This window comes from Oncorhynchus mykiss, chromosome 25 (genome assembly GCF_057628025.1).
Source record: "Oncorhynchus mykiss isolate SJ-2025 chromosome 25, ASM5762802v1, whole genome shotgun sequence".
Classification (NCBI taxonomy): domain Eukaryota; kingdom Metazoa; phylum Chordata; class Actinopteri; order Salmoniformes; family Salmonidae; genus Oncorhynchus; species Oncorhynchus mykiss.
This window is the reverse complement of record NC_143046.1, coordinates 35,110,605-35,134,712: the sequence shown is the minus strand read 5'-3', so window position 1 is coordinate 35,134,712 and position 24,108 is coordinate 35,110,605. Positions and strand designations below refer to the sequence as shown.

Here is a 24,108-nt window from a genome sequence, read left to right as displayed (position 1 = left end):
AGTGCAACCTGCAGCACTTGTACTAAATGTATTTGTTATGTTTGGTTATCATTATGGGAGAGCCACTGGGAGGGGAGGGGGATACGGGGGGGAAGAGGCTGCAACTAGAAGATATTTCCTTCACCCCCTGTACCCAGCACCCTCTGTACCCAGCACCCCCTGTTCCCAGCACCCCCTGTACTCAGCACCCCCTGTACCCAGCAACCCCTGTTCCCAGCAACCCCTGTTCCCAGCAACCCCTGTTCCCAGCACCCCCTGTACCCAGCACCCCCTGTTCCCAGCAACCCCTGTTCCCAGCAACCCCTGTTCCCAGCACCCCCAGATCCACTCTGTTTGTTGTCACTGGACTTCCGCTTGTTAAATGAAATTCGGAAGCCCTTGCTTTCGTCCGTCATCCCCCATAAGAAGGGGGATGAAGAAGGCTGGTACTGTAAAAAGGGGGGGACAGTTTTGAGGGGGGGGGGGGGTGAAAGACAAGATAAATATTTCTGACATTTTGAGAGGGGAGGCGCTGGTAACGAGTTGGCCGGCGCAAGGGCCACCACATCAAACCAGGCCACTTTATGGGTTCTGACGGATTGTGGAAACCAGACATTGATAGTTTACACCTAACGCAATCCCCTTATAATTCAACTGTGAACTGTGGACGGGACAGCTCACAGGATACACCTCTCTGGTAAGCAAACATACATGTATTTTATGGCAGCTGTTTTACTGCTATTTTATTCCGGGCTCCAGTGACCTGACATTTCAACGGGGCTCGGCCTAATTTCCTCTCCTTTTATTCACCTTTTTTTTTTTTTTGGTGGCTCACTCCGACTTAACCCACATGTCCCTTTATTTCCGTGTTTAACGTTTGTCTTGGCTATTTTTGTGACCTATCCAAATAAATGTAGACACTTTTTGACAGCTGCCATTTTGAGTGAGTGTTGCTAGAGTTGTGAGGTGCTCAGGGGGTTGTTTTAGAGCCTGGCAATTTAACTACACACCCAGCAGCTGTGGCCGTATTAGCTCGGACCTCCCCCGTCCCCCCCCCTAGGAGGCATCCCCATAAGTGGGATGCAGCTGCTACCATCCTACCAGCCCACCCTCTCACCTGGTCCACACCCGGTATGTGACAGTGAACCGCACCTGTCTCACACACACACACACACACACACACACACACACACACCTCCTAAAAGAGGGGCCTATGTTAACGTGGTGCTTCCGTTAATTCCCAAACACTCTACGACAAACCAAGTAACATGACAGGTGTTTGTGGTCAGCTGTGAACCAACGCGTCCTGTGGTTTTGGTCCTGCAAGATCTACTCACAATGGCTAGATGTAAACATTCTGCAACAGACTGTGATTGGGGCAGCAGGTGCCATAAGGGGTGTTAACAGGTACCAGAGCAATCCCTTCTTGGACACTGTGGCCTCGCCTGTCCCAAACAAGTTTGACTCCAGGGCAAAACCAGTCTGAAAGCCTCTAATCAGACTGAAAGCCTCTAATATTTTGATCTGATCCCAATTCTCCCTTCCTCTGCCTCTCTCTCTTTTGTAACCCTCTCCACAATGTAATTGGGTGGCACCAACTCCTACCGCCTGCCCCCCACTCCGGTCCCCTGCCCTCCCTAAAGACACCATCCTATGCACCCCCCTGGTCTGATGGTGTGGACCAGCTGCACGGTGTGCGTTGTTGTGCTCCCACTTTATCTCTGTAGTGTCCCCGGCCAGCATAGTTGCAGGGTGGCCCATGTATCTCCACCGTGGAAAGGAGTGAGTCACCTGGGCCTCTGCGGATTGCAGACTGACAGGTTTAGGAAACCACATAGAGCGGATGCCTTTGGGGCAGGGAAGAGACTCCACTAATGTCTCAGCCAGCCATACTCCCAGCCAACCAGCGTGGGGAAATGTCCCTTTCAAAGAAGAAGATAACAATCAAGCATAAAAAAGGATGTGGCATGAAAAAAGGATTCTGTATGTGGATTTGATGGCTCAGTTGTTTGGAGCATGATGCATGGTAGCACCAGGATTGTGAGTTTGATTCCTGCAATGGACCACATATAAGCCTACTGAACCACATATAAGCCTACTGAACCACATATAGGCCTACTGAAACACGTATAGGCCTACTGAACCACGTATAGGCCTACTGAACCACATATAAGCCTACTGAACCACATATAAGCCTACTGAACCACATATAGGTCTACTGAAACACATATAGGCCTACTGAAACACATATAGGCCTACTGAACCACGTATAGGCCTACTGAACCACATATAAGCCTACTGAACCACTTATAGGCCTACTGAACCACTTATAGGCCTACTGAACCACATATAGGCCTACTGAACCACTTATAGGCCTACTGAACCACTTACAGGCCTACTGATCCACATATAGGCCTACTGAACCACTTATAAGCCTACTGAACCACATATAGGCCTACTGAACCACTTATAAGCCTACTGAACCACATATAGGCCTACTGAACCACTTATAAGCCTACTGAACCACATATAGGCCTACTGAACCACTTATAAGCCTACTGAACCACATATAAGCCTACTGAACCACATATAGGTCTACTGAAACACATATAGGCCTACTGAAACACATATAGGCCTACTGAACCACGTATAGGCCTACTGAACCACATATAAGCCTACTGAACCACTTATAGGCCTACTGAACCACTTATAGGCCTACTGAACCACATATAGGCCTACTGAACCACTTATAGGCCTACTGAACCACTTACAGGCCTACTGATCCACATATAGGCCTACTGAACCACTTACAGGCCTACTGATCCACATATAGGCCTACTGAACCACTTATAAGCCTACTGAACCACATATAGGCCTACTGAACCACTTATAAGCCTACTGAACCACATATAGGCCTACTGAACCACTTATAAGCCTACTGAACCACATATAGGCCCTACTGAACCACTTATAAGCCTACTGAACCACAAATAGGCCTACTGAACCACTTATAAGCCTAATGAACCACTTATGAGCCTACTGAACCATATATACTGTAGGTCTACTGAACCACATATAGGTCTGCTGAACCACATATACTGTAGACCTACTGAACCACATATACTGTAGACCTGCTGAACCACATATACTGTAGACCTACTGAACCACATACAGTGCATTCGGAAAGTATTCAGACCCCTTGACTTTTTCCAAATTTTGTTACATTTTTTAACAAGGCTTTAATGTATTAAATAAATAAAAATCCTCATCAATCTACACACAATACCCCATAATGACAAAGCGATTTTTTTTGATTTTTGCATGTTTATACGTTTAAAAAAATGGAAATACATTAGTTACGTAAGTATTCAGACCCTTTGCTATGAGACTCGAAATTGAGCTCAGGTGCATCCTGTTTCCATTGAGATGTTTCTACAACTTGGACTCCACTAGTAAATTCAAGAAATTCAATTTCTTGGACATGATTTGGAAAGGTTCAGTAGGCCTACAGTGCATTTGTTCAACACTTTTTTGGTTACTACATGATTCCATATGTGTTATTTCATAGTTTTGATGTCCTCACTATTATTCTACAATGCAGAAAATAGTTTTAAAAAAATAAAGAAAAACCCTTGAAAGAGTAGATGTGTCCAAACTTTTGACTGGTATTGTATGTCTAAAGAAATGTTACAGAGAGGTAGTGGCCTTCAGAGATAGGAAGTCATCTGTCGTTATAGCGTAATCACTTCTCGAGGAGGATCGCAATCCCTGGAATGATTACTGTTGTTATCGGCAGTGAAACTTGGCTGGCAGCGAGCGGGCGAGGCTTTTTTTTCAACCTGTTTTGATCAGGCGGACTGAAGCCACTATACTGTATCCTGACTTTTTTTCTGCGATTGCAAAGTATTTTGAAGTATTTGGTGGAACGTTCCCATCTGATGTCTCCATGTTGAGATGCAGAGGTTCATGATCAGTGTGACTATTTCTCTTCATAGTTAACTCAGAGAAGAGTATGGGCTACTGTGATAACCTCATACTTTGAATATAGGTACCTTATTCAACAATAACTGCAGTGTTTCTTCTCTGTGACGTTTTGAGAGTTGTTAGCCTGAGGTTATAGTGGGTTTTGTCAGTGTCCTCTGCTCCAGCTGTCTTTATACCTCCCTGCCTCTGTCCACCCCCCTCGTCCCCCCTCCATCACTGTCTTTCTGCTGTCAAGCCAAGGCTTCAGGTGGAAGGATGGCGTTACGAAAGAGCCCGTCAACGCTTGCCCGACATGCCAAGCCAAGTATTTTTCTTTTGGGGTCCTTCCCCACCCCCCCACCCCCCGGATCCTTGAAAACAGGAAGTGTATCTTGTTAAGTGATGGATGGGCCCCTGCTCTTCCTGAGTGGACCAGAAAAAAATACCTTTGCCTCCAGGGAAGTCAAATGAGTTTAGCAGTCTCAAAAGCCCAGAGTTGGGCCTATTTGTGTGAGCACCTGGATAATTGGGAGTGTGCATGTGTAGCTTTTTGTACGCGCGTGAATGTGTGTGTTTTTATGGTAGAGCAAGCGTGCAACTTTACTTGTAGGAAATACCCAGATAATCTGTTGCAAGCAACATCTAGGGTTAACGAACATAAATGGATTTAGCATGTTGAGCTCGATCATCTTAACACTCAGTTCTCCCCAGTGTGTCCTGTTAGGCTAGTTGTATTGTGGAGGCTGTGTGTGTGTGTCTGTCTGCCTGTGTGTGTGTGAGGGGTCGGCAAGTTTGCTCTGGCATGCGGCCGCCACATACTTCCAGGGAGATCAACTCCGGAAGTGTCCCTGGCACGTCCACAGTGGAGCGGAGTACGCACTTCGGCGACAATCAACCACAGCCCCCCACCCCCTCCTCTGTCCCCCCTGTGGGAAGAGCGATGACAAAGAAGAGACAGCCTCACGTGTTTTTGTTCCAGACACACGTTGTCAAGCTACTCTGGCCCCTAGCCAGCATGGACCTTTATTATTTTCCTTTGGCAGTGGCCCTGGGGCCTGTTCATCTCCCCCATCCTAATCACAGTGACATTGTTGTCTTCCTATTCATGTTGGTAGCGCATAGCAGGGCGGATCCAAGTGGAGGAATCTGGACAACCCAACAACAACAAAAAATGATCCTCTCGTGATACATCGTTAATTTGTTAGCCAGACTGTTATGGTTACGTCAACAACAACAAAAAAATCTCCCCCCATTTGCAAACGTTCCGCACAGGGAAGCGCAGACAGATTTTAAATATGTACATATAGGAAGGAAGTCTCTGGGCTTGAAAGTCCTTTGTATATCCAGAAGGTTATAGCAGGGGATGTGACGAGGACATAAACAAAAAATTGAAAGGCTGTGGGCTAGGTCACTGCTCACCAGAGGCACAGACATTACTTCCACCTCTGCAGGCCCGTCTGTCTGTCTGTGCTGAGCAGCCAACTGTCCCTCTATGACATCAGGGAAGAGAGACTGCAGTGGTTGGAGGGATATTTTTGGGTCGGCAACATATTTTTATATATTTTTTTTAGGATTTTAGTTTTTGGTAAAATAATTAGAATTTAGCTTTGAGTTTAATTTAGAAAATTTGTCCCCAAGTATTCCCACAAATAAAAAAGAGACGTGATCTTGTCACAATGTAATCGAGATATGAAATGTTTGTTATTTTCAAAAATAATCTCTGTTGAGGATTAGTTGTGGTCAATTTGCAGTGTACACATTATTATAATTATATTCCAGACCCGACTATTCGCTCCAAACAAAAATCGACCCGCAGCTAAATCTAGTTCCCTACCCGTGCACTAGGTTGTGGGGAGGAAAGCTATTCTGTTTGCCCCCTGCGACTGATGATCCGGCTGTGTTTAGCCATGTTAACTTCCTTTCCAAGAGCAATGACGGCCTTCAGTCAATATTGAAGGACTTAAATGCCTTCCTAACAAACTAGTTCAGAATAGTTCCCTTCATCTTTTCTTTCTCGGAGATCAACCAAAACAGTATTCTTACCTCCACTGCAAGACGACGTGTTAGAACGAATATTCACCTGCGATTTCCTTTCTTCCATTTCACATGGTAAACAATAGTTGAAATGTGCATTCTTTCATCCAGTGTTGTTTTTCTGTGCCTTGGAAACCGGCGAATGGTGTGGACTTTGATTGGATATGGTCCTCCTGAGACTGCACACGGCCTCCATTTGGAATAATAATCTTCACGCTTGATTTGAGCTGAGGTCAATTGTGCAAATCAGGCCTTGCTTCTGGGCAAGTTTACCACACCTGCGATCAGTGCTTGGAATTTTTCTCGTCTCAGGTTCCTAACAAGAGAGATGGAGGGAGGGAGTAAGAGAGAAGGATAGGTGGAAAGATGTATTTATTGATTGATTGATTGATTGATGAAGACTCCATCCTCAAAGGGATGTTTGTCACCCAGCAGCAGAGACAATCACACACACATGACTAACATTTCCCTCACTTCTGTTGCCTAGGCCCTGATGCGTCCGGGTCGACTGGACCGGATAGTGTACGTCCCTCTACCGGACGGCCCCACGCGACGGGAGATCTTCGCGCTGCAGCTCCGCAGCATGCCCGTGGACCAGGACATGTGTCTGGATGACCTGGTGACCCGAACGGAAAAGTACTCCGGAGCAGAGGTGAGACAAACAGTACTGATTTATGGTTGCAAATAAACAACACGTACTCTATAATAAGTCATTTTACGGTAGAATACATAGAAGATGCAGGATGTAATACACGTTGTAATGTAATAACGATTCTGGGGCTCATCTCCCATTGACATCAATGCGTAGTTTACGCAAAAATCTAAGTTACACATATGCAGATCTCAAGTTAGGATTTCACCTCATTGTGATTAGCATTGAGAATGTGATATTGAATGTAAGAATATCAGCACTAGTGCCCGTATGTGTTTTTATATCAAATGAAAAGGACACGTCCAGGAACAATTCTGCCATTTAGTCATGGTTGGCGGCAAATTGTTTTTTTATTAGACCAAATGATCGAGGATTTTAGTCCAGGTTTGAATCAATTCCTTGAAGTGAGATTTATCGAAGGCATGCTACCTGATTCATGGTTGGCCACCCTGGCAAGAGCCGGACTGTCCGAGAAAAATCGGCTAAGACAAACCCAACACGGAGACCGTAAAGTCAAGTTCAACATGGGGAGAAAAATATTGAGGTGAAAGACTCTCTCTCTCTCTCCTCGTTGTTATTGTTTTTAAGCCTACCTTTTAACGATTACAGGAAATAAGAGAGCGGTGGCCAGCGTTTGCAAGGAGATGTTGTTCGCCTTCCACTGTCTGTTTTATGTCTGTGCTGTGTCAAGGGCCTCGTGATCGCACAGCTGGCGGACTCGCAGCGAGCACACAAACACTCCATTGTGTGACAGGCTTGTCTCTTGACGTTGGGCTGGGGTGTGAATCACGTTGTCTTGACAGAGAAACTGTGTGGTGCCGTTGAAGCCCTGACAAGCCCTACTACCTGTCAAGATGTTTTTCATGCTTTTGGTGGTTTAATGATGACACATCCTTCAGTGGCTATAAAATCAACTCCAGTTGTCCAAAAATGTTCCAGTCGATCAAAATGTGGTTGCAAGGCCACATGGGTATTATGAAGAGGATTTGTCAATTCTGTGTCTAGGACCTTTTGGCCACTAACTTTTCTCTGGCTATTCTCTTGGAGATCTGATCAGAGGAACACAGCTGTCGAGGAATTTGCTTCTCTACATGACCTTTTAGGGATTTGAAGAGATCTGTTGAAAACATGTACCCCCACCCTCCTTTCTCCTCCCTCCTTCCCTCCATAGTTCCCCCACCCAAAAGCAGCTTAGAGCAGGCACCTGGAGAAGGTATGCGCTGGAAACCGATCCCTCGGTATCAGGTGTTGCATTTTACATCGGGGTGTTTGGGATAGAGCTTTCACCTCCCAGTGGAAAGTTTGCTATCTCTGTTTTCAGGTTCACTCTCGGTAACCCCACAAACCCCCCCCCCCCCCCCCCCCCCCCAGAAGTATGTGCTGCTTCGCACAACATGCACAAGCTTAAAGTCAATGGTCTGTGAGCTGTTACACACTTTGTTGTTGCCAGCGCTTTTGTAGTACCTCTGTATGTCAGGGGACATTTGGAAGCCATTTTCATGCTCCTCAATGCTCTAACTTAATAAGATAAATAACATGAACAAACTGTAATATAGCAAATCATTAGATGTAGTAATTCGATGAATCGGCTTGTAAATAAGTAGCTCTTTTGATCCAGTGTCTTTTGGTGGCCATAAGGTGGGACATATAGGTGGAATGGAGTGCTTAAAGGCATCTTGTCTATACTAAATATACTATAGCTCTCCTGAGGGTACGTGAACATGAATACTCCTGGCATGACAGGTCATAAAAGCCTGCCGTGGTGCTATGCATCTGTTTGAAATGCTACTGAGCGGGGATATTTGTCTTGGCACGGCGGGATTTCTGCAGAGGGCGGTGAGGCGTGCCATGGCGGATGGGCATCAGTCGTGTATCAAGCCCACGCTTCAGGGGAACAAGCTCGATGAGGGGCCCTTGTAAATCGTCCGGGCTCTTATTGAAATTGGAGGCCGGTTTGCCGAGTCATATTTCTCTCGCTCACACACAGCCTTCTCATCCCTCTCTCCTCTCTCTGCCAACTGAAGTACTAGGAACTCTTAAGAGAATGAGCAAGGACATTACTAAGCATTGAGTCTTGCGTTAGTTGTCAGACTTTGTGAGGAGAGAATATGATTTTGGCTTACACTTCACATTAATGACACTGTTGCAACTTTGTCTGAAGTGTTGCCTAATTTTGTGTTTCTCATCTAAAGACCCTTTTGCATCCCAAGTCTTGAAAGGGTAAGGTTGAATGGACTGGTAGAGTGACAAGACTGGCAGTTGTTGTCATGTCAGCTCCGAGCCAGAAGCCCTGTTAAAATCACGTCTTCCACCCGGCAGGTTCCTGCCCAGAGTGACATCTGTTTTCCCCAAGTTTACACCCCCTAACCACCATACCCGTCCATCAGCACTGCTCCTGCCTTCACCATCCGCCTTCAGCCGTCCAACAAAGTAACATTCGATACTGTAATTGCATTGTGTTGTCATAAAGAGGGATTGCTGCTAGTCCGGAGGGAAGGGTGACGCGTTTCTTTTTCTCTTTTTTTTATGATCAAGCCCTGACAGGAAGTATCCGAGGATTTATGTACTCCATCACATGTCCCGAGTCAGAGAGAGGCCAAATCCTTCAGCCTGGTGGAGACCTGTTGGCTCATTTAGCTTTGATAGAGGAGGCTTCTTTACTAGGAATCAGCATTGTTTCCCATGTTAGCCTGCGGGAGATTGCACGGGTGTCACGGAGAGGACGCACGTCAATAAGGGGTTCTCGGTTTTCCGGAGGACTCTGTGAACTTGGTTTACTCATAAATGGGCAGAGGTACATTGTGTGGACATCATATATGCCCAGTATGGGAACATTGTGGGGACATCACATAGGCCCCGTATGGAGACATCATATAGGCCCAGTATGGGGACATTGTGGGGACATCATACAGGCCCAGTATGGGGACATCATACAGGCCCAGTATGGGGACATTGTGGGGACATCATATAGGTCCAGTATGGAGACACTGTGGGGACATCATATAGGCCCAGTATGGGGACATTGTGGGGACATCACATAGGCCCCGTATGGAGACATCATATAGGTCCAGTATGGGGACATTGTGGGGACATCATACAGGCCCAGTATGGGGACATCATACAGGCCCAGTATGGGGACATTGTGGGGATATCATATAGGTCCAGTATGGAGACACTGTGGGGACATCATATAGGCCCAGTATGGGAACATTGTGGGAACATCATATAGGTCCAGTATGGGGACACTGTGGGGACATCATATAGGCCCAGTATGGAGACATTGTGGGGACATCATATAGACCCAGTGCGGGGACATTGTGGGGACATCATATAGGCCCAGTATGGGGACATTGTGGGGACATCATATAGGCCCAGTATGGGGACATCATATAGGCCTACTGTGGGGACATTGTGGTTGATTAGGTGGATCCACATTTCATAGTTTTCCTGTTTACAGAAGGTAATTTATCCACGAAATCCCCTGCTGTCAAAATATCCACCATGTGTTGTGGACGTTCTGATGGCGCCGACAGAGATGGTCGCCTCGCTTCGCCTTCTTAGGAAACTGTGCAGTATTTAGTTTTTTTTAAATGTTATATTTATTACACTGTTACCCCAGGAAATCTTAAGTCTTATTACATACAGCCCGGAAGAACTTTTGGATATAAGAGCAACGTCAACTTACCAACATTACGACCAAGAATACGACTTTCCCGAAGCGGCTCCTCTGTTTGGACCACCACCCAGGACAATGGATCGGATCCCAGTAGGCGTCCCAAAACAATGGCGCCGCAGAAGGGGCAGACGGAGCGGTCTTCTGGTCAGGCTCTGTAGACGGGCACATCGCTCACCGCTCTCGAGTATACTACGAGCCAATGTCCAGTCTCTTGACAACAAGGTAGACGAAATTCGAGCAAGGGTTGCCTTCCAGAGAAACATCAGAGATTGTAACATTCTCTGTTTCACAGAAACATGGCTCACTCAGGACACGTTATCGGAGTCGGTACAGCCACCCGGTTTCTTCACGCATCGCGCCGACAGAAACAAACATCTCTCTGGTAAGAAGGGCGGGGGTGTATGCCTTATGATTAACGAGTCGTGGTGTGATTATAACAACATACAGGAACTCAAGTCCTTTTTGTTCACCTGACTTAGAATTCCTTACAATCAAATGCCGTCCACAGACGACGCAACCACACTGCCCTAACCCATCTGGACAAGAGGAATATGTTTGAAGGCTGTTCATCGATTACAGCTCAGCATTTAACACCAGAGTACCCTCCAAACGGCGCAGCAGCGCCTCTTCAACCTCAGGAGGCTGAAGAAATTTGGCTTGTCACCAAAAACGCTCACAAACTTTTACAGATGCACAATCGAGAGCATCCTGTCGGGCTGTATCACCCACCGCCTGTTACGGCAACTGCTCCGCCCACAACCGTAGTGCACTACAGAGAGTAGTGCGGTCTGCACAAGGTATCACCGGGGGCAAACTACCTGCCCTCCAGGACACCTACACCACCCGATGTCACAGGAAGGCCAAAAAGATCATCAAGGACAACAACCACCCGAGCCCCTGCCTGTTCACCCCACTATCATCCAGAAAGCGAGGTCAGTGCAGGTGCATCAAAACTGGGACCGAGAGACTGAAAAACAGCTTCTATTATGTTAAAAAGCCATGACTAACATTGAGTGGCTGCTTCCAACAAGTGAAATTGTTAGATTACTTGTTAGATATTACTGCACGGTCGGACCTAGAAGCACAAGCATTTCACTACAATCGCATTAACATCTGCTAACCATGTGTGTGCGACCAATAACATTTGATTTCATTTGATTTAGATTTATTTGAGGAAACTGTAAAGATTGCTTAACATTACCAGCCATCCAAAACCAATGTATGACTTTGAAATATCAAAATGCCTCGTATACTCAATCTGTAGGTGGAAAGACTGAAATAACATTGATGTTATGGAGGGGGAGAAAGAAAACCACAAAAAAACACCATAATATAATTTGTTTTCCAAGCAGGAAGATAAATGGCTTCCTCTTAACACCTGTTGTGGTTGTTCTTCTGCCCTGTTCCCCAACAAAGATTTATGACCCCATATTTGTTGTTGCAAAGATGTTTTATTATCAAGGACACCCAGAAGAACGCATCAACAAAGCTGTTGCTGTTTTAATAGCATTAAGATTCAATGAAGACTCAATGACGCAAGTGTACGTCTGGCCTCTGCTGATCAGAGAAAGATAAATAAAATCACAATGTTGACCAAGAAAATATGCATATGTTGCGTTTGTTCGAGGCCAAAACGTAGGTGAGTTTTATAAATCTGTGAGCTTTTAAATGCACAGTATAATTTTGCCACAGCGAACCACTATTGTTTTGACATTTTCCGACCATAGGAAGCAGGAAGAGATTGCCAAAAAATATGTGCATATAATATTCAATTTACTACCCCGGCAAGTATGTCAGATTGTCTGGAACGAATAGCTGTTTACCTCTCTAATTCTTGTTATAAAGTCATCTTTTTCCTTTTCATTCAGAGTCCTGGCTGTCAAAATGGGAGACGTATGAAAAGGAAAGACTTCCAGCTCTGCCTTTTTGCATTTATATATAAAGACCTTGCTGTGGTCTCGGTCCAAGTACACGCGTGGCACAAATTAAATTTTTCCTGGGAAATATGAACCACTCAAGTGTACTCATTGTAATGTTTCTCTTGGCTTGGGGTAGAGGCAGGAGGGAGGGAAAGGGCGGAGGGAGAGCAGGAAGGATAGAGAAGGATGTTTACCCCTCCAGCATTAAGGAACCAGTAAAAAAAAAATCCTAGGGACTTTTGGATGGGAGAGGAGGCAAACTACAGTGAGCGAGAGAGAGATTGAGAAAGAGCGAAAATATAAGGAAAGAAGAAGACCAGCGCTTCAGCAATAGGAACTCCAGGAACCTGTAAAAAAAGTTTATTGAGTTGGCCCCCCGGATCTTCCTCTTCTTACCCTGGCCTTAGGCCCCATAGGCCACTGTCAGGTGGAGGTGTGCCTGTTTCAGAGGCCCACACGGGCCAAGAGGTCAGTCTGTAGTTAAACGCTGCACTGAGCAGCCCCCAGGAAGGCTAGTCTCTCGTTTAACACCTCGCAAACAGCTGTGGATTGGCCACTCCTTTGCCTTAAAAATCCTTCTTTAACCCCTGTCTCCTCCCCTTCATCTACACTGATTGAAGTGGATTTAACAAGTGACATCAGTAAGGGATCATAGCTTTCACCTGGATTCACCTGGTCAGTCTGTGTCATGGAAAGAGCAGGTGTCCTTCCTCCAAAGGGCCATTACATTTTGTGAAATTCCCTAAACACATGGTATTTTCCTTGTCTTGGTTTCATGAGGAATTGTGAGAATATTGGTGATACTGTTGACTCTTACTTTTGTAGGGTGTTCCACTTAGCCATTGCTTTGAAAATGTTTGTGTCTCTGTGTGCCAACATGTTCCCATTCAAAATGTAATTGTACCCTTATGTCTATGCCTTTTAGCCATAGTCTTATTCAGCTGTACTGGCCAGAACAATTGGGATCAAATGTCTTTTTCAAGGGCCTCGTAATTAACTCTGTGCTATCAGTCTGGAATTGATAGCATTGAAGCCGTTTTGGCCAATGGGCGTTGCGCATAAGAAATTCGAAAGCAATTGGATCACCTTTGACAAAAAAAATCAGAAAACAGAAGCCGCAGCGCGACATTTTCTAGGTTTAAAGAGAAGTTGTCATCTTTAACCTAGGGCATTTTGAGGAAGTAAAACATGCACATCGAACACCAGGATAATGAGCCCAAAAACAAAAGGGCAACAAAACATTATATAGTACCAGTACCAGTCAAAAGTTTGGACACACCTACTCATTCCAGGGTTTTTCTTTGTTTACTAATTTATACATTGTAGAATAATAGTGAAGACATCAAAGCAATGAAATAACACATATGGAATCATGTAGTAACCAAAAAAAGTGTTAAGCAAATCAATATATATATTTTCTATTTGAGATTCTTCAACGTAGCCAATATGTGCCTTGATGACAGCTTTGCAAACTCTTTGCATTCTCTCAACCTGCATTTCAATTAACAGGTGTGCCTTGTTAAAAGTGATTCCATATTTGGTATTTCATAGTTTCGATGTCTTCACTATTATTCTATAATGTAGAAAATTGTTTTTTTTTAAAAGAAAGAAAGAAAGAAAAACCCTTGAATGAGTAGGTATCCAAACGTTTGATTGGTACTGTACATACATGCATAACGTGCTGTGTGTCAACGTGAGACTAACAGAAATAAAGTAACCTACTAATGTTTTTGCCAAACCATAGCGATGATAGAGATTAGCCTACTGCATCGAATTCAATACAGTGATCGTCTTGCTACAGTAACCTCTGATTGCCTACAGTTTATTGAACCTTCTTGTCATTTATATGCTGTGGCATAGAATGGAGCATGTATGATAGGGAGCAGAGTCTATTTTTGCTACTTTTTAACTGTCATGTAAAGCTTTATATTTAGCTATCACCTCGTAAATATGACTTTACATGTTGTTCTCCTACTGTTAACTGCCTGTCAACAACGGAGCTTTGCGTTCGCCACCGCCATAGTTCATCAGAGGAAGCAGCAGTGATGGGACAAGGCGGAGCTAAGAAGCATGCCTTCTCAGCCCTACCAGACTGATATCCATGCAGCGTTTAATGTAATCTTGTGGGATTAGGTGGCTTGTGAGGCTACCATGTTACCCATACGATTTAAAGCAATTTTAGAATAGAGGATGGGCACGGACGTTGTGAATTTTGCTTACCATGTGATCAGGACTGTGTAAACATGTGAGCACAACACGCAAACACACACACACACTCAGGGGCAGAGTAGTGCACAAGACTACACACACACAGAGCCATAGAGAGGGGTCTCCAGGTCGCTCCAGTGTGGGCATGTTTAGTAAATATGCCATCTCTTCCTTCCCAGCGCTGGGGAGAATGTGCCGCTTTCATTCGCCTGATTAACCGGCGAGGACAAATATGCCCTTCAAAGTGAGGCCCTGTTTCCCCCTTACACGCCACGGCCGCCTCGTCCCAGAGCCTCGACACAGGTGCTATTCCACACGGGCCTTTCCTAAACAGTGTGGAGGTGAGGAGGGGGGGGGGGGGCCCTTCTGAAAGAGTTTCGTAATCTCAACTGATTGGTCAGCATCAGCTATGACAGCTGTTTTATAGGTTCTGGATTAGAGCGATTGATGGTAGTAATGCGCTAGTTATGGGGGTAGTAATGCGCTAGGGATGGACCTCATAACAGCCAAGTCACCCCTGCTTTGAAAGTTATTCTGGGGGGCGAAAGAGAGAACCAAACACTGTGTGGTCTTGAAACGAGCACCCGTCCCATTTTTGAGCCATGTTTTCTATGGAATCTGAATCCCGTGACTCTTCTCCTTCTCCTTTATGGTTGTGCGGTATGTTTCCATTCACGTCTTCCCCCCCCCCCCCCCCCCCCCACGTAACTCCATAACCCCCCCAACTCATACACTCCTCACCACTCTCCTCTCCCCTATCCTCAACTTAACCAGCACCCCCCCTGCCTTTTAATCTTAAATACTGTAGGTTTCACATGGGTTGTGGACAGGCCTTGTTTCTCTTGGCAGCCTGCTGTCACTGCACACTTCCTCTTTGCCTTCTTGGAAAATGAAACATTTTATTTCTGGTTGGAGCGTGACGCTGTTTGATTTCTATATTATTTAATTTCCTCTCCGAATGTCGGATGCAGTGGGGACTATTTTTCTTAAAAGGGGGAGTCAATATTTTTGGCGTTGGCCTAAGAACTTCTTCATGAGCCAATATCATCACTGTGTGTGTGTGTGTGTGTGTGTGTGTGTGTGTGTGTGTGTGTGTGTGTGTGTGTGTGTTTGATAGCAAGAGAGCTGGGACAAGTGTTGGTGTAATGCAGAGCCTAAGGACACAGGGCCGGCTCGATAGTTACTACGCTGCCTGGCCTCGTTGATATGCTGCAGGAGCAGGTAGCCACCAAACCAGCCCCTAATTAAGGCTTTTTGATACTGGGACTGAGCGGCTTTGTTGAAGTAGGAAGCGACGGCATACTGGGTGGGTTTGACCTGAGCCCGTTGGTATGCGCTGCCGGTTAGCTTCTTCATCCAATCCTGAAAACTTTCTGTGCACACTTGTATTACTGAAACTGGAATGGAAACTAAAAATGTTGTTGAATGTTATGAAAAGAAATAGAGAGATTTTTTCGTACAACTGACACATGACAAATATGGGAATCCGCGAGGCCACATTTTCTATGTAAAGGAACACCGACAGAATCCCAATGAATACAGTCTGTAGTGTGTGTGTGTACATAAGTGTGTGTGAATGTCTGTAAGTGTGCATTGAGTGTTAGGCAGGTGTTACTTCCATTACAAGGCAGGGAATCGGATGGGGATAACACACACACAGCCAACAGCCAGTGGAGGAGGGAATCGGATGGGGATAACACACACACAGCCAACAGCCAGTGGAGGAGGGAATCGGATGGGGATAACACACACACAGCCAACAGCCAGTGGAGGAGGGAATCGGATGGGGATAACACACACACAGCCAACAGCCAGTGGAGGAGGGAATCGGATGGGGATAACACACACACAGCCAACAGCCAGTGGAGGAGGGAAGCGGTTGCAGGAGCATGTCCAGAGGCCACTGAAGTATCTGGGGCTCGTGTTGTGGCGGTCTGACTCCAAGCAAGGGAAATGAGAAAAGCCTCAAGCCTGAAGGAAAAATGCCCGTGCGCGTGCCAAAGCTGATGTCATGGCGTTAAACAGCTCCTCACAACAGCACTGAGGGCCGGCCGCCCTCCCTGCACTGGGCTAAAAAGACCATGCTTAGCCCTATGCCATTTAAGCTGGAGATCCAAATTGCTTTTCCTGCCCCAATTAAATGACCAACAAAGAACCGAACTAAATGTGACTACCAACCTGCAGCAACGTATCATTATGGTCTACCAGAGGGCTCCCCCCCCCCCCCCCCCTCTCGCCTCTTACGGTCGGGAAATATGATGACAGATTGTAAATCGTCTGCGTAATCACTTCTTCGGATCGCATTTTCCTTATTTTCGCGCACGACAGGCATCATTCGCAAAGAGGGGTTTTGGGAGCAGCGGAGGAGGAGATCAAATCAGCTGAACGAGTGGAAACAAGGATGTGGTCGGAGTTCAATCAGGCGGTTGTGTGTCTTTCCCTGTCTAGATCACTGGGGTCCAGGCCACTCGAATGACTTCTTTATTCATCACTTTGACCGACGTGGAGAGTCCCAGAGCCTCCCTTAAGTAGAAGTACGTTGTGGTTGGTATTCAAACATGGCTGCCAAGAGTGCGTTACACTCATAAGGTGATTGTTGTGAGGCCACGACTACGTCAAATAAACAGTCTTTCATCAGAAATAAATATCTGTGTGTGTGTGTGGAACACAGGTTTCATGGAAGCGATATTAACAAAGGGTTATTAACGTCATCGTTACAGAAAGTGTATATTTAGGTTGGGATCTAATAGAAGAACAAGATCTTGTAATTGAACAGATACAGTATATAGGCTACATTTAAAACTAACGCATTGGCTCACTCTGCATCGAATACTCTTTACAGTTGTTGTTTTTGTGGTCATAACCTGTTTTTGGAAAATGCTACTAAATAGACCTGGTCCTAGGTGGTCTTTGATGGCTGTTACTGCACCGCCAGCCAGCCAGATATCCAAAGTACTCGCCACATCTCCAACGAATGGCTGCTGCAATGCATCAGTTTAGTCCCTCCATATATTTAAGTGATTGCTGACATAATTTATGAAGGGAATGAAAAATAAAGTCTGCATTGCAATAAATAAAAAAAAAAACGATCCATAATTTAGCTTGGGCTGCCACCGCCCCCTTCATTTCATTGCTGTGCGTTTGCATTTTTTTTTGTCCCTCTCTCTGAAGGCGGGGGGCCCAGCTTTAAGGGGTTGTGTTGGCTCGGGGCCTGGAATTTCTTCACGTTTACAAACAAACTGCTTTTTGCTCACCCTGTTTGCCTTTGTGGCTTTTCAAATTGCGCATGGTAAACACACATGCAAGAAAAAAATAAAAACTGCTGCGTTCAGCAGCGTCTAGAGACCCCCCCTAAATGAGAGAGATGAATACGTCAGTGTGTACTGCTATTGCTACAGTATATACTTGTTAGCAGCTCTGTTGGTTTGTCGAACTGGGTGCGGGGCGCCCTGCGTAAATAGCCAAATTACTTGTTGTTGAGTAATGGGATTGAGACGAGGCCCTTAACATGTCCCCTATGTCGGGAACAAAGTAAAAAAAAAAAAAGAAAGAAATTGAAGACAATTGAGTTTGTGTTTTTGGGTCCATGTGTTTGTGCGTGTGGAAACTTCCTTCAATCATGTTGTTGAAGTCGCTCGCACCCCCCTCTTCCCCCTCTCTATTTCAATGTCCTCCGTCCTTAATTGAGGCCTGTGTTGCAAAACCTTCATTGTTTCACATCACCATTGACAACAAGCTAAATGATTTGAATGATGGGAAACTCTCAAAGACATTTAGTCCTGGACGCTGTTTACAGTGTCTGAATCATGTTGTTCGGCTGGCCCTGAACAAAGAAATCGCTCACTTCCTGACATCTGCCTAGCACCTGCCTTAGCCAAGTGAGCTAGCCCTGTCTTACACAACCGACATACTTCCTTGTACATACTCATCTCGAAAACTCCCCTTCCTGTCTTAAGACTCCAAACCATCCTATCCCCATCAAATATGTCAAATCAAATTGTATTGGTCACATACACATGGTTAGCAGATGTTAATGTGAGTGTAGCGAAATGATTGTGCTTATAGTTCCGACCATGCAGTAATATCTAACAAGTAGTCTAACAATTTCACAACAACTACCTTATACACATAGGTTTAAAGGAATGAATAAGAATATGTACACGATAAATATATGGATGAGCGATGGCCGAACGGCATAGGCAAGATGCAGTAGATGATATAGAGTACAGTATATACATATGAGATGAGAAATGTAGGGTATGTAAACATTATATAAAGTGGCATTGTTTAAAGTGACTAGTGATACATTTATTACATCCAATTTTTAATTATTAAAGTGGCTAGAGATTTGAGTCAGTATGTTGACAGCAGCCACTCGATGTTAGTGATGGCTGTTTAACAGTCTGATGGCCTTGAGATAGAAGCTGTTTTTCAGTCTCTTGGTCCCAGCTTTGATGCACCTGTACTGACCTCGCCTTCTGGATGATAGCGGGGTGAACAGGCAGTGGCTCGGGTGGATGTTGTCCTTGATGATATTTTTGGCCTTCCTGTGACATCGGGTGCTGTAGGTGTCCTGGAGGGCAGGTAGTTTACCCCCGATGATGCGTTGTGCAGACCTCACTACCCTCTGGAGAGCCAGAATTTGTGCGCGGAGCAGTTGCCGTACCAGGCGGGGATACAGCCCGACAGGATGCTCTCGATCGTGCATCTGTAAAAGTTTGTGAGCGTATTTGGTGACGAGCCAAATTTCTTCAGCCTCCTGAGGTTGAAGAGGCGCTGTTGCGCCTTCTTCACCACGCTGTCTGTGTGGTGGACCATTTCAGTTTGTCCGTGATGTGTACACAGAGGAACTTAAAACTTTCCACCTTCTCCACTACTGTCCCGTCGATGTGGATAGGGGGGTGCTCCTTCTGCTGTTTCCTGAAGTACACGATCATCTCCTTTGCTTTGTTGACGTTGAGTGTGAGGTGATTTTCCTGACACCACACTCCGAGGGCCCTCACCTCCTCCCTGTAAGCCGTCTCGTCATTGTTGGCAATCAAGCCTACCACTGTAGTGTCGTCTGCAAACTTGATGATTGAGTTGGAGGCGTGCATGGCCACGCAGTCATGGGTGAACAGAGGGTACAGGAGACTGCTGACAATGCACCCTTGTGGGGCCCCAGTGTTGAGGATCAGCGGGGTGGAGATGTTGTTTCCTACCCTTACCACCTGGGGGCGGCCCGTCAGAAAGTCCAGGACCCAGTTGCACAGGGTGGGGTCGAGACCCAGGGTCTCGAGCTTAATGACGAGTTTGGAGGGTACTATGGTGTTAAATACTGAGCTTTAGTCGATGATCAGCATTCTTACATAGGTATTCCTCTTGTCCAGATGGGTTAGGGCAGTGTACAGTGTGATTGCGATTGTGTCGTCTGTGGACCTATTGGGGTGGTAAGCAAATTGGAGTGGGTCTAGGGTGTCAGGTAGGGTGCAGGTGATATGGTCCTTGACTAGTCTCTCAAAGCACTTCATATTGACGGAAGTGAGTGCTACGTAGCGAATGTCATTTATCTCAGTTACCTTAGCTTTCTTGGGAACAGGAACAATGGTGGCCCTCTTGAAGCATGTGGGAACAGCAGACTGGGATAGGGATTTATTGAATATGTCCGTAAACAACCCAGCCAGCTGGTCTGCGCATGCTTTGAGGACGCGGCTAGGGATGCCGTCTGGGCCGGCAGCCTTGCGAGGGTTAACACATTTAAATGTTTTACTCACGTTGGCTGCGGTGAAGGAGAGTCTGCAGGTTTTGGTAGCGGGCCGTGTCGGTGGCACTGTATTGTCCTCAAAGCGAGCAAAGAAGTTGTTAAGTTTGTCTAGGAGCAAGACATCGGGGTCCGCGGCGGGACTGGTTTTCTTTTTGTAGTCCGTGATTGGGGGGGTGGGGGGGGTGTACACGACTGGCGCGATGCGTGAAGAAACCAAGTGGCTATACCGACTCTGATAACGTATCCTGAGTGAGCCATATTTCCGTGAAACAGAGAACGTTACAATCTCTGATGTCGCTCTGGAAGGCAACCCTTGCTCTGATTTTTTTCGACATTGGCTCGTAGTATACTCGGGAGTTGTGGGCGATGTGCCTGTCTACGGAGCCTGACCAGAAGACCGCTCCGTCAACTATGTTGAGTAGAAGTTGAACTAGCAAAAACAAGCAAACAGTGCACACACAGATCTTTAGTGAGTCGTCGGAGAAGTGGATACTAATGGGTTATTACCATACCTGAGCGAATATGTAACCCTGGTGGATGCTGGTACCACAACTAATCTGTCAAAGTAGAAATACTCTTACAGTACTCACTCTTAAACAGACACACACATTTTTTACATTATATTTTAGTAAATTAGCAGACACTCTTATCCAGAGCGACTAAAAGTAGCAATTAGGGTTAAATGTTTTGTTCAAGGGCACATCAACATATTTTTCACCTAGTCGGCTCTGAGATTCGAACCAGCGACCTGGCCCAATATACACACAGGCAAAGTGGCTAAAGAGATTCTCCGGTACTTTTGTATACTTATTAGCCGGTAGTTCTGAAAGTTGAGCTCACGAGCCAAAAGTGGGCCCCGAAAATTGCCTACCACGTCACAATTACGCAGATATATGCACAACATCATTGCTCTCTCTCTCTCTCTCTCTCGCTCTGCTGTGTATGCATCTTACTAGCTGTCACTCAAATGGTGAAGCGCTGAAGCTCAATGGCTAGAACTCAAATTGCTAGGGGGCTGGCCCACATGATGGAAAGTGCAGGGGAAATGGTGCAGCACATCTTCCCAAAATGTTTTTTTGGGGGGGGTTCTTGGCTAATTGAGGTAAGACAGTAATTATACTCATAGTGCATGTATGAACTACACATTGACACATTCAGTCCAAAGTGGGAGGTTTAAAAAATGATTAGCAGTCACCAAAGTTCTGGAGCATGTCTTTAAGCAGCTATGGAGCTATTTTGCTACGAATTCACTTCAGCTACAATATAAATAAATAAATATTCTTGTTGGCTGTTGCAACCCTCCTCCATTGTTGTTTTTCTGATCTAAGATCTGTTTTGTGGTTTTCTCCATAATGGTTAAGATTAGGAACGGAGATCTGTACCTTTCGCCGACTTCTACCCTGCAATGTCTGTCAATGTCAACAGTCTGCCATCTTGTTGCCAGCCTCTGTCCCATGGATGAGCTCAAGGGGAACCACAATTTTTATTTTCTCTTCGCCCTTCCCATTACAATAAGGGGGTTATTCCTTTTAGGAATACTTTTTTTCGCCTCTTTAAGTTCTTTGAATCCTTAATTGTAGGGTACCCATTTGTGCTGTCCCCTTCTTGGAATGGGGAAAATATGCCAAGGGAATTTGTGAGGTCACCTTCCAAATGGTTCAGTTTCCTCCACTTGAAATAGATTGAATACATTCGCAGCCTTTGCAGGTGTAATTATGCCCTCAACGTTTCAGTTCTGCTGTTCCGGACCGTCCGGATTTACAAAGCACCTCATAGTAGGAGTGCTGATCTAGGATCAGGTCCCCCCATATCCTTATAATCATCTGAATTATGATCTAAAAGGCAGAACTGACCCTAAATCACCACGCATACACTGAGGGGCTTAATGAATATGGACCCAGATTGTTTGTGGAGGAAACCAGGACACCGTATAAGCCTAAATTTAGAATCGGGACGGGCATATCCGGTCCTGTAGGGCCAATGTGCACACAGGCTTTTGTTCCAGCCCAGCACTAACTCGCCTCCAGTGAGATTTCCGTATATAGGTCTTGTTTTCCAAACACATTGAGCCCTCTGTGGTTTCCCCTGGCATGGAGGGAGGTGGCGGTGTCAGCAGACCCCCCACCTACCACACCTGTTTTATAATATCCCACTGAATTAACGGTGATAAGACTAAGGCCCGGTGACTGGCAGTGGGAAACACTGGCCTAGTGGCTGTGGATGCTAGCATGATTTTAAATAGTCGTAATCTGGCCGTCTGACAGCCCTGTATCTGTTTCCTGTCGCAGATAACGGCAGTATGCAGAGAGGCTGCCCTGCTGGCCCTGCAAGAGGACATCAAAGCACAGCTCATCATGGGGAGACACTTTGAAAGCGCCCTGAACACCGTGAAGCCTCGAGTTCCAGACTCTCTCATCCAGTCGTATATCAACTATCAACAGCAACGCGGCCTGCGCTTCTTCTGACGTCGGCGTGGAAAAATTCCAAACCTGCGAAAGGAGTCTTTGCTAGAATAAGCAGTAGGCCTACAGGACCGACTGCATATGGTTACTGTAAATGCAGTTATCCACTGAAGTCGCAAGGGTTTTCCAAATGGACATTACATCAGTGAATAGGCGGCAGCGTTTCCCAAACTCGGTCCCGGGGACCCCAAGGGTTGCACATTTTAGTTTTTTTTGTTCCATAGCACTACACAGCTGATTCAAATAATCTACTCATCATCAAGCTTTGATTGTTTGATTCAGCTGTGTAGTGCTAGGGCAAAAAACAAAATGTGTGCCCTTGGGGTCCCCGGGACCGAGTTTGGGAAACACTGGATTAGGGGGAAACAATAGGCGAGAATAGCCCATGTGATTGAACCATTATGCTACTTTGTAATGTGCTCATTTATTCTTGGTCACCAAAAATAACCTAAATTCTCGACAAAATTGTTATTTACAAACCTGTGCTCCCTGAAATGCAATATTAGGCTACAATGTAATAAATTAATTGTTTCTCTATATGCTTGTTAATGCTTTTTATTATGTTATCCTCATAAGACAAATTGAATATATTAGGCATGGGTACACACGCAAAAAGATTACCGTGCAGAAAAATAACCAACATTTATACATTTTTCAAGGGCTCTTCAATGGGCAATGTTCAAAGCAAAAGTTATGGGTCTAAATCAAGGTGTCACAAAAAAAAAAAACATGCCCCTCCCTCCCCCTCTCCACAAAGTTACAAATATTTTCACATGACCCTCCCCTTGTACTGTGAAGTAAATTGAACACCTTCACACCTCATAGAATTAACTCAATAATGTTAACAACCGCAAATAACAAATGTAGCAATCCTGTGTTTATAAACGTGGATATGGACTGGGCCACTTCAGCATGCTTTTGTTTCACAGTTGATGCCATGCAGGGCTACGGGCCAGAAGGTTGAGGGTTCGCCGACCACCACAGATGAGCTCACTCTCCCTGCTGCCTGTTTCATTATTTTACGATCAGAGCAGGCTGCAGACAATGATCAACTAGGGGGAAATTAGATTTTCAACATATTTACAATTATATAAAATAATACATTTTCACCAACAGGTTTCTGTGCCAATGCAACACACAACCAATAAACAAAGTATACCGACTACGAGCACTTCAATGTCATGGTTTGCGTTTTCAACACCACAATAAATAGACTATGTCAATCTCGACTACCTTGTAGGCTTACCCAGTATAGAAGGCTTGGCTTGACAATGTCCGAATGTCATTGAACATTTTGGTGTTTTGTAACAGATGTCTCTTTCCATTCATCAATTGGCCACTGCACAGTTTGGATTGATTAATTGATATTATTTGTCATTTAAAAAAAATACATATATATACACAAATACTTTTTTTTAAGTGACAGGGATTGCACAACAAAGGCTTGGGAACTATTTCCATTGTGGTCCTTA

General features: G+C 45.4%; 1 protein-coding gene across 2 annotated transcripts in view; it reads left to right on the top strand.

The window, feature by feature from the left end:
- The window catches only part of afg2a (AAA ATPase AFG2A), a 125,042-nt gene extending 101,869 nt beyond the window's left edge, over nt 1–23,173 (top strand). For both annotated transcript variants that reach the window (XM_090219738.1, XM_021584047.3), the window contains 2 exons: nt 6,464–6,628; nt 22,463–23,173. In XM_090219738.1, the coding sequence (XP_090075864.1) occupies nt 6,464–6,628; nt 22,463–22,639 (342 nt within the window). In that variant the 3' untranslated portion in view covers nt 22,640–23,173. The remainder of the gene's footprint in view (nt 1–6,463; nt 6,629–22,462) is intronic.
- Nucleotides 23,174–24,108: the final 935 nt, after the last annotated feature.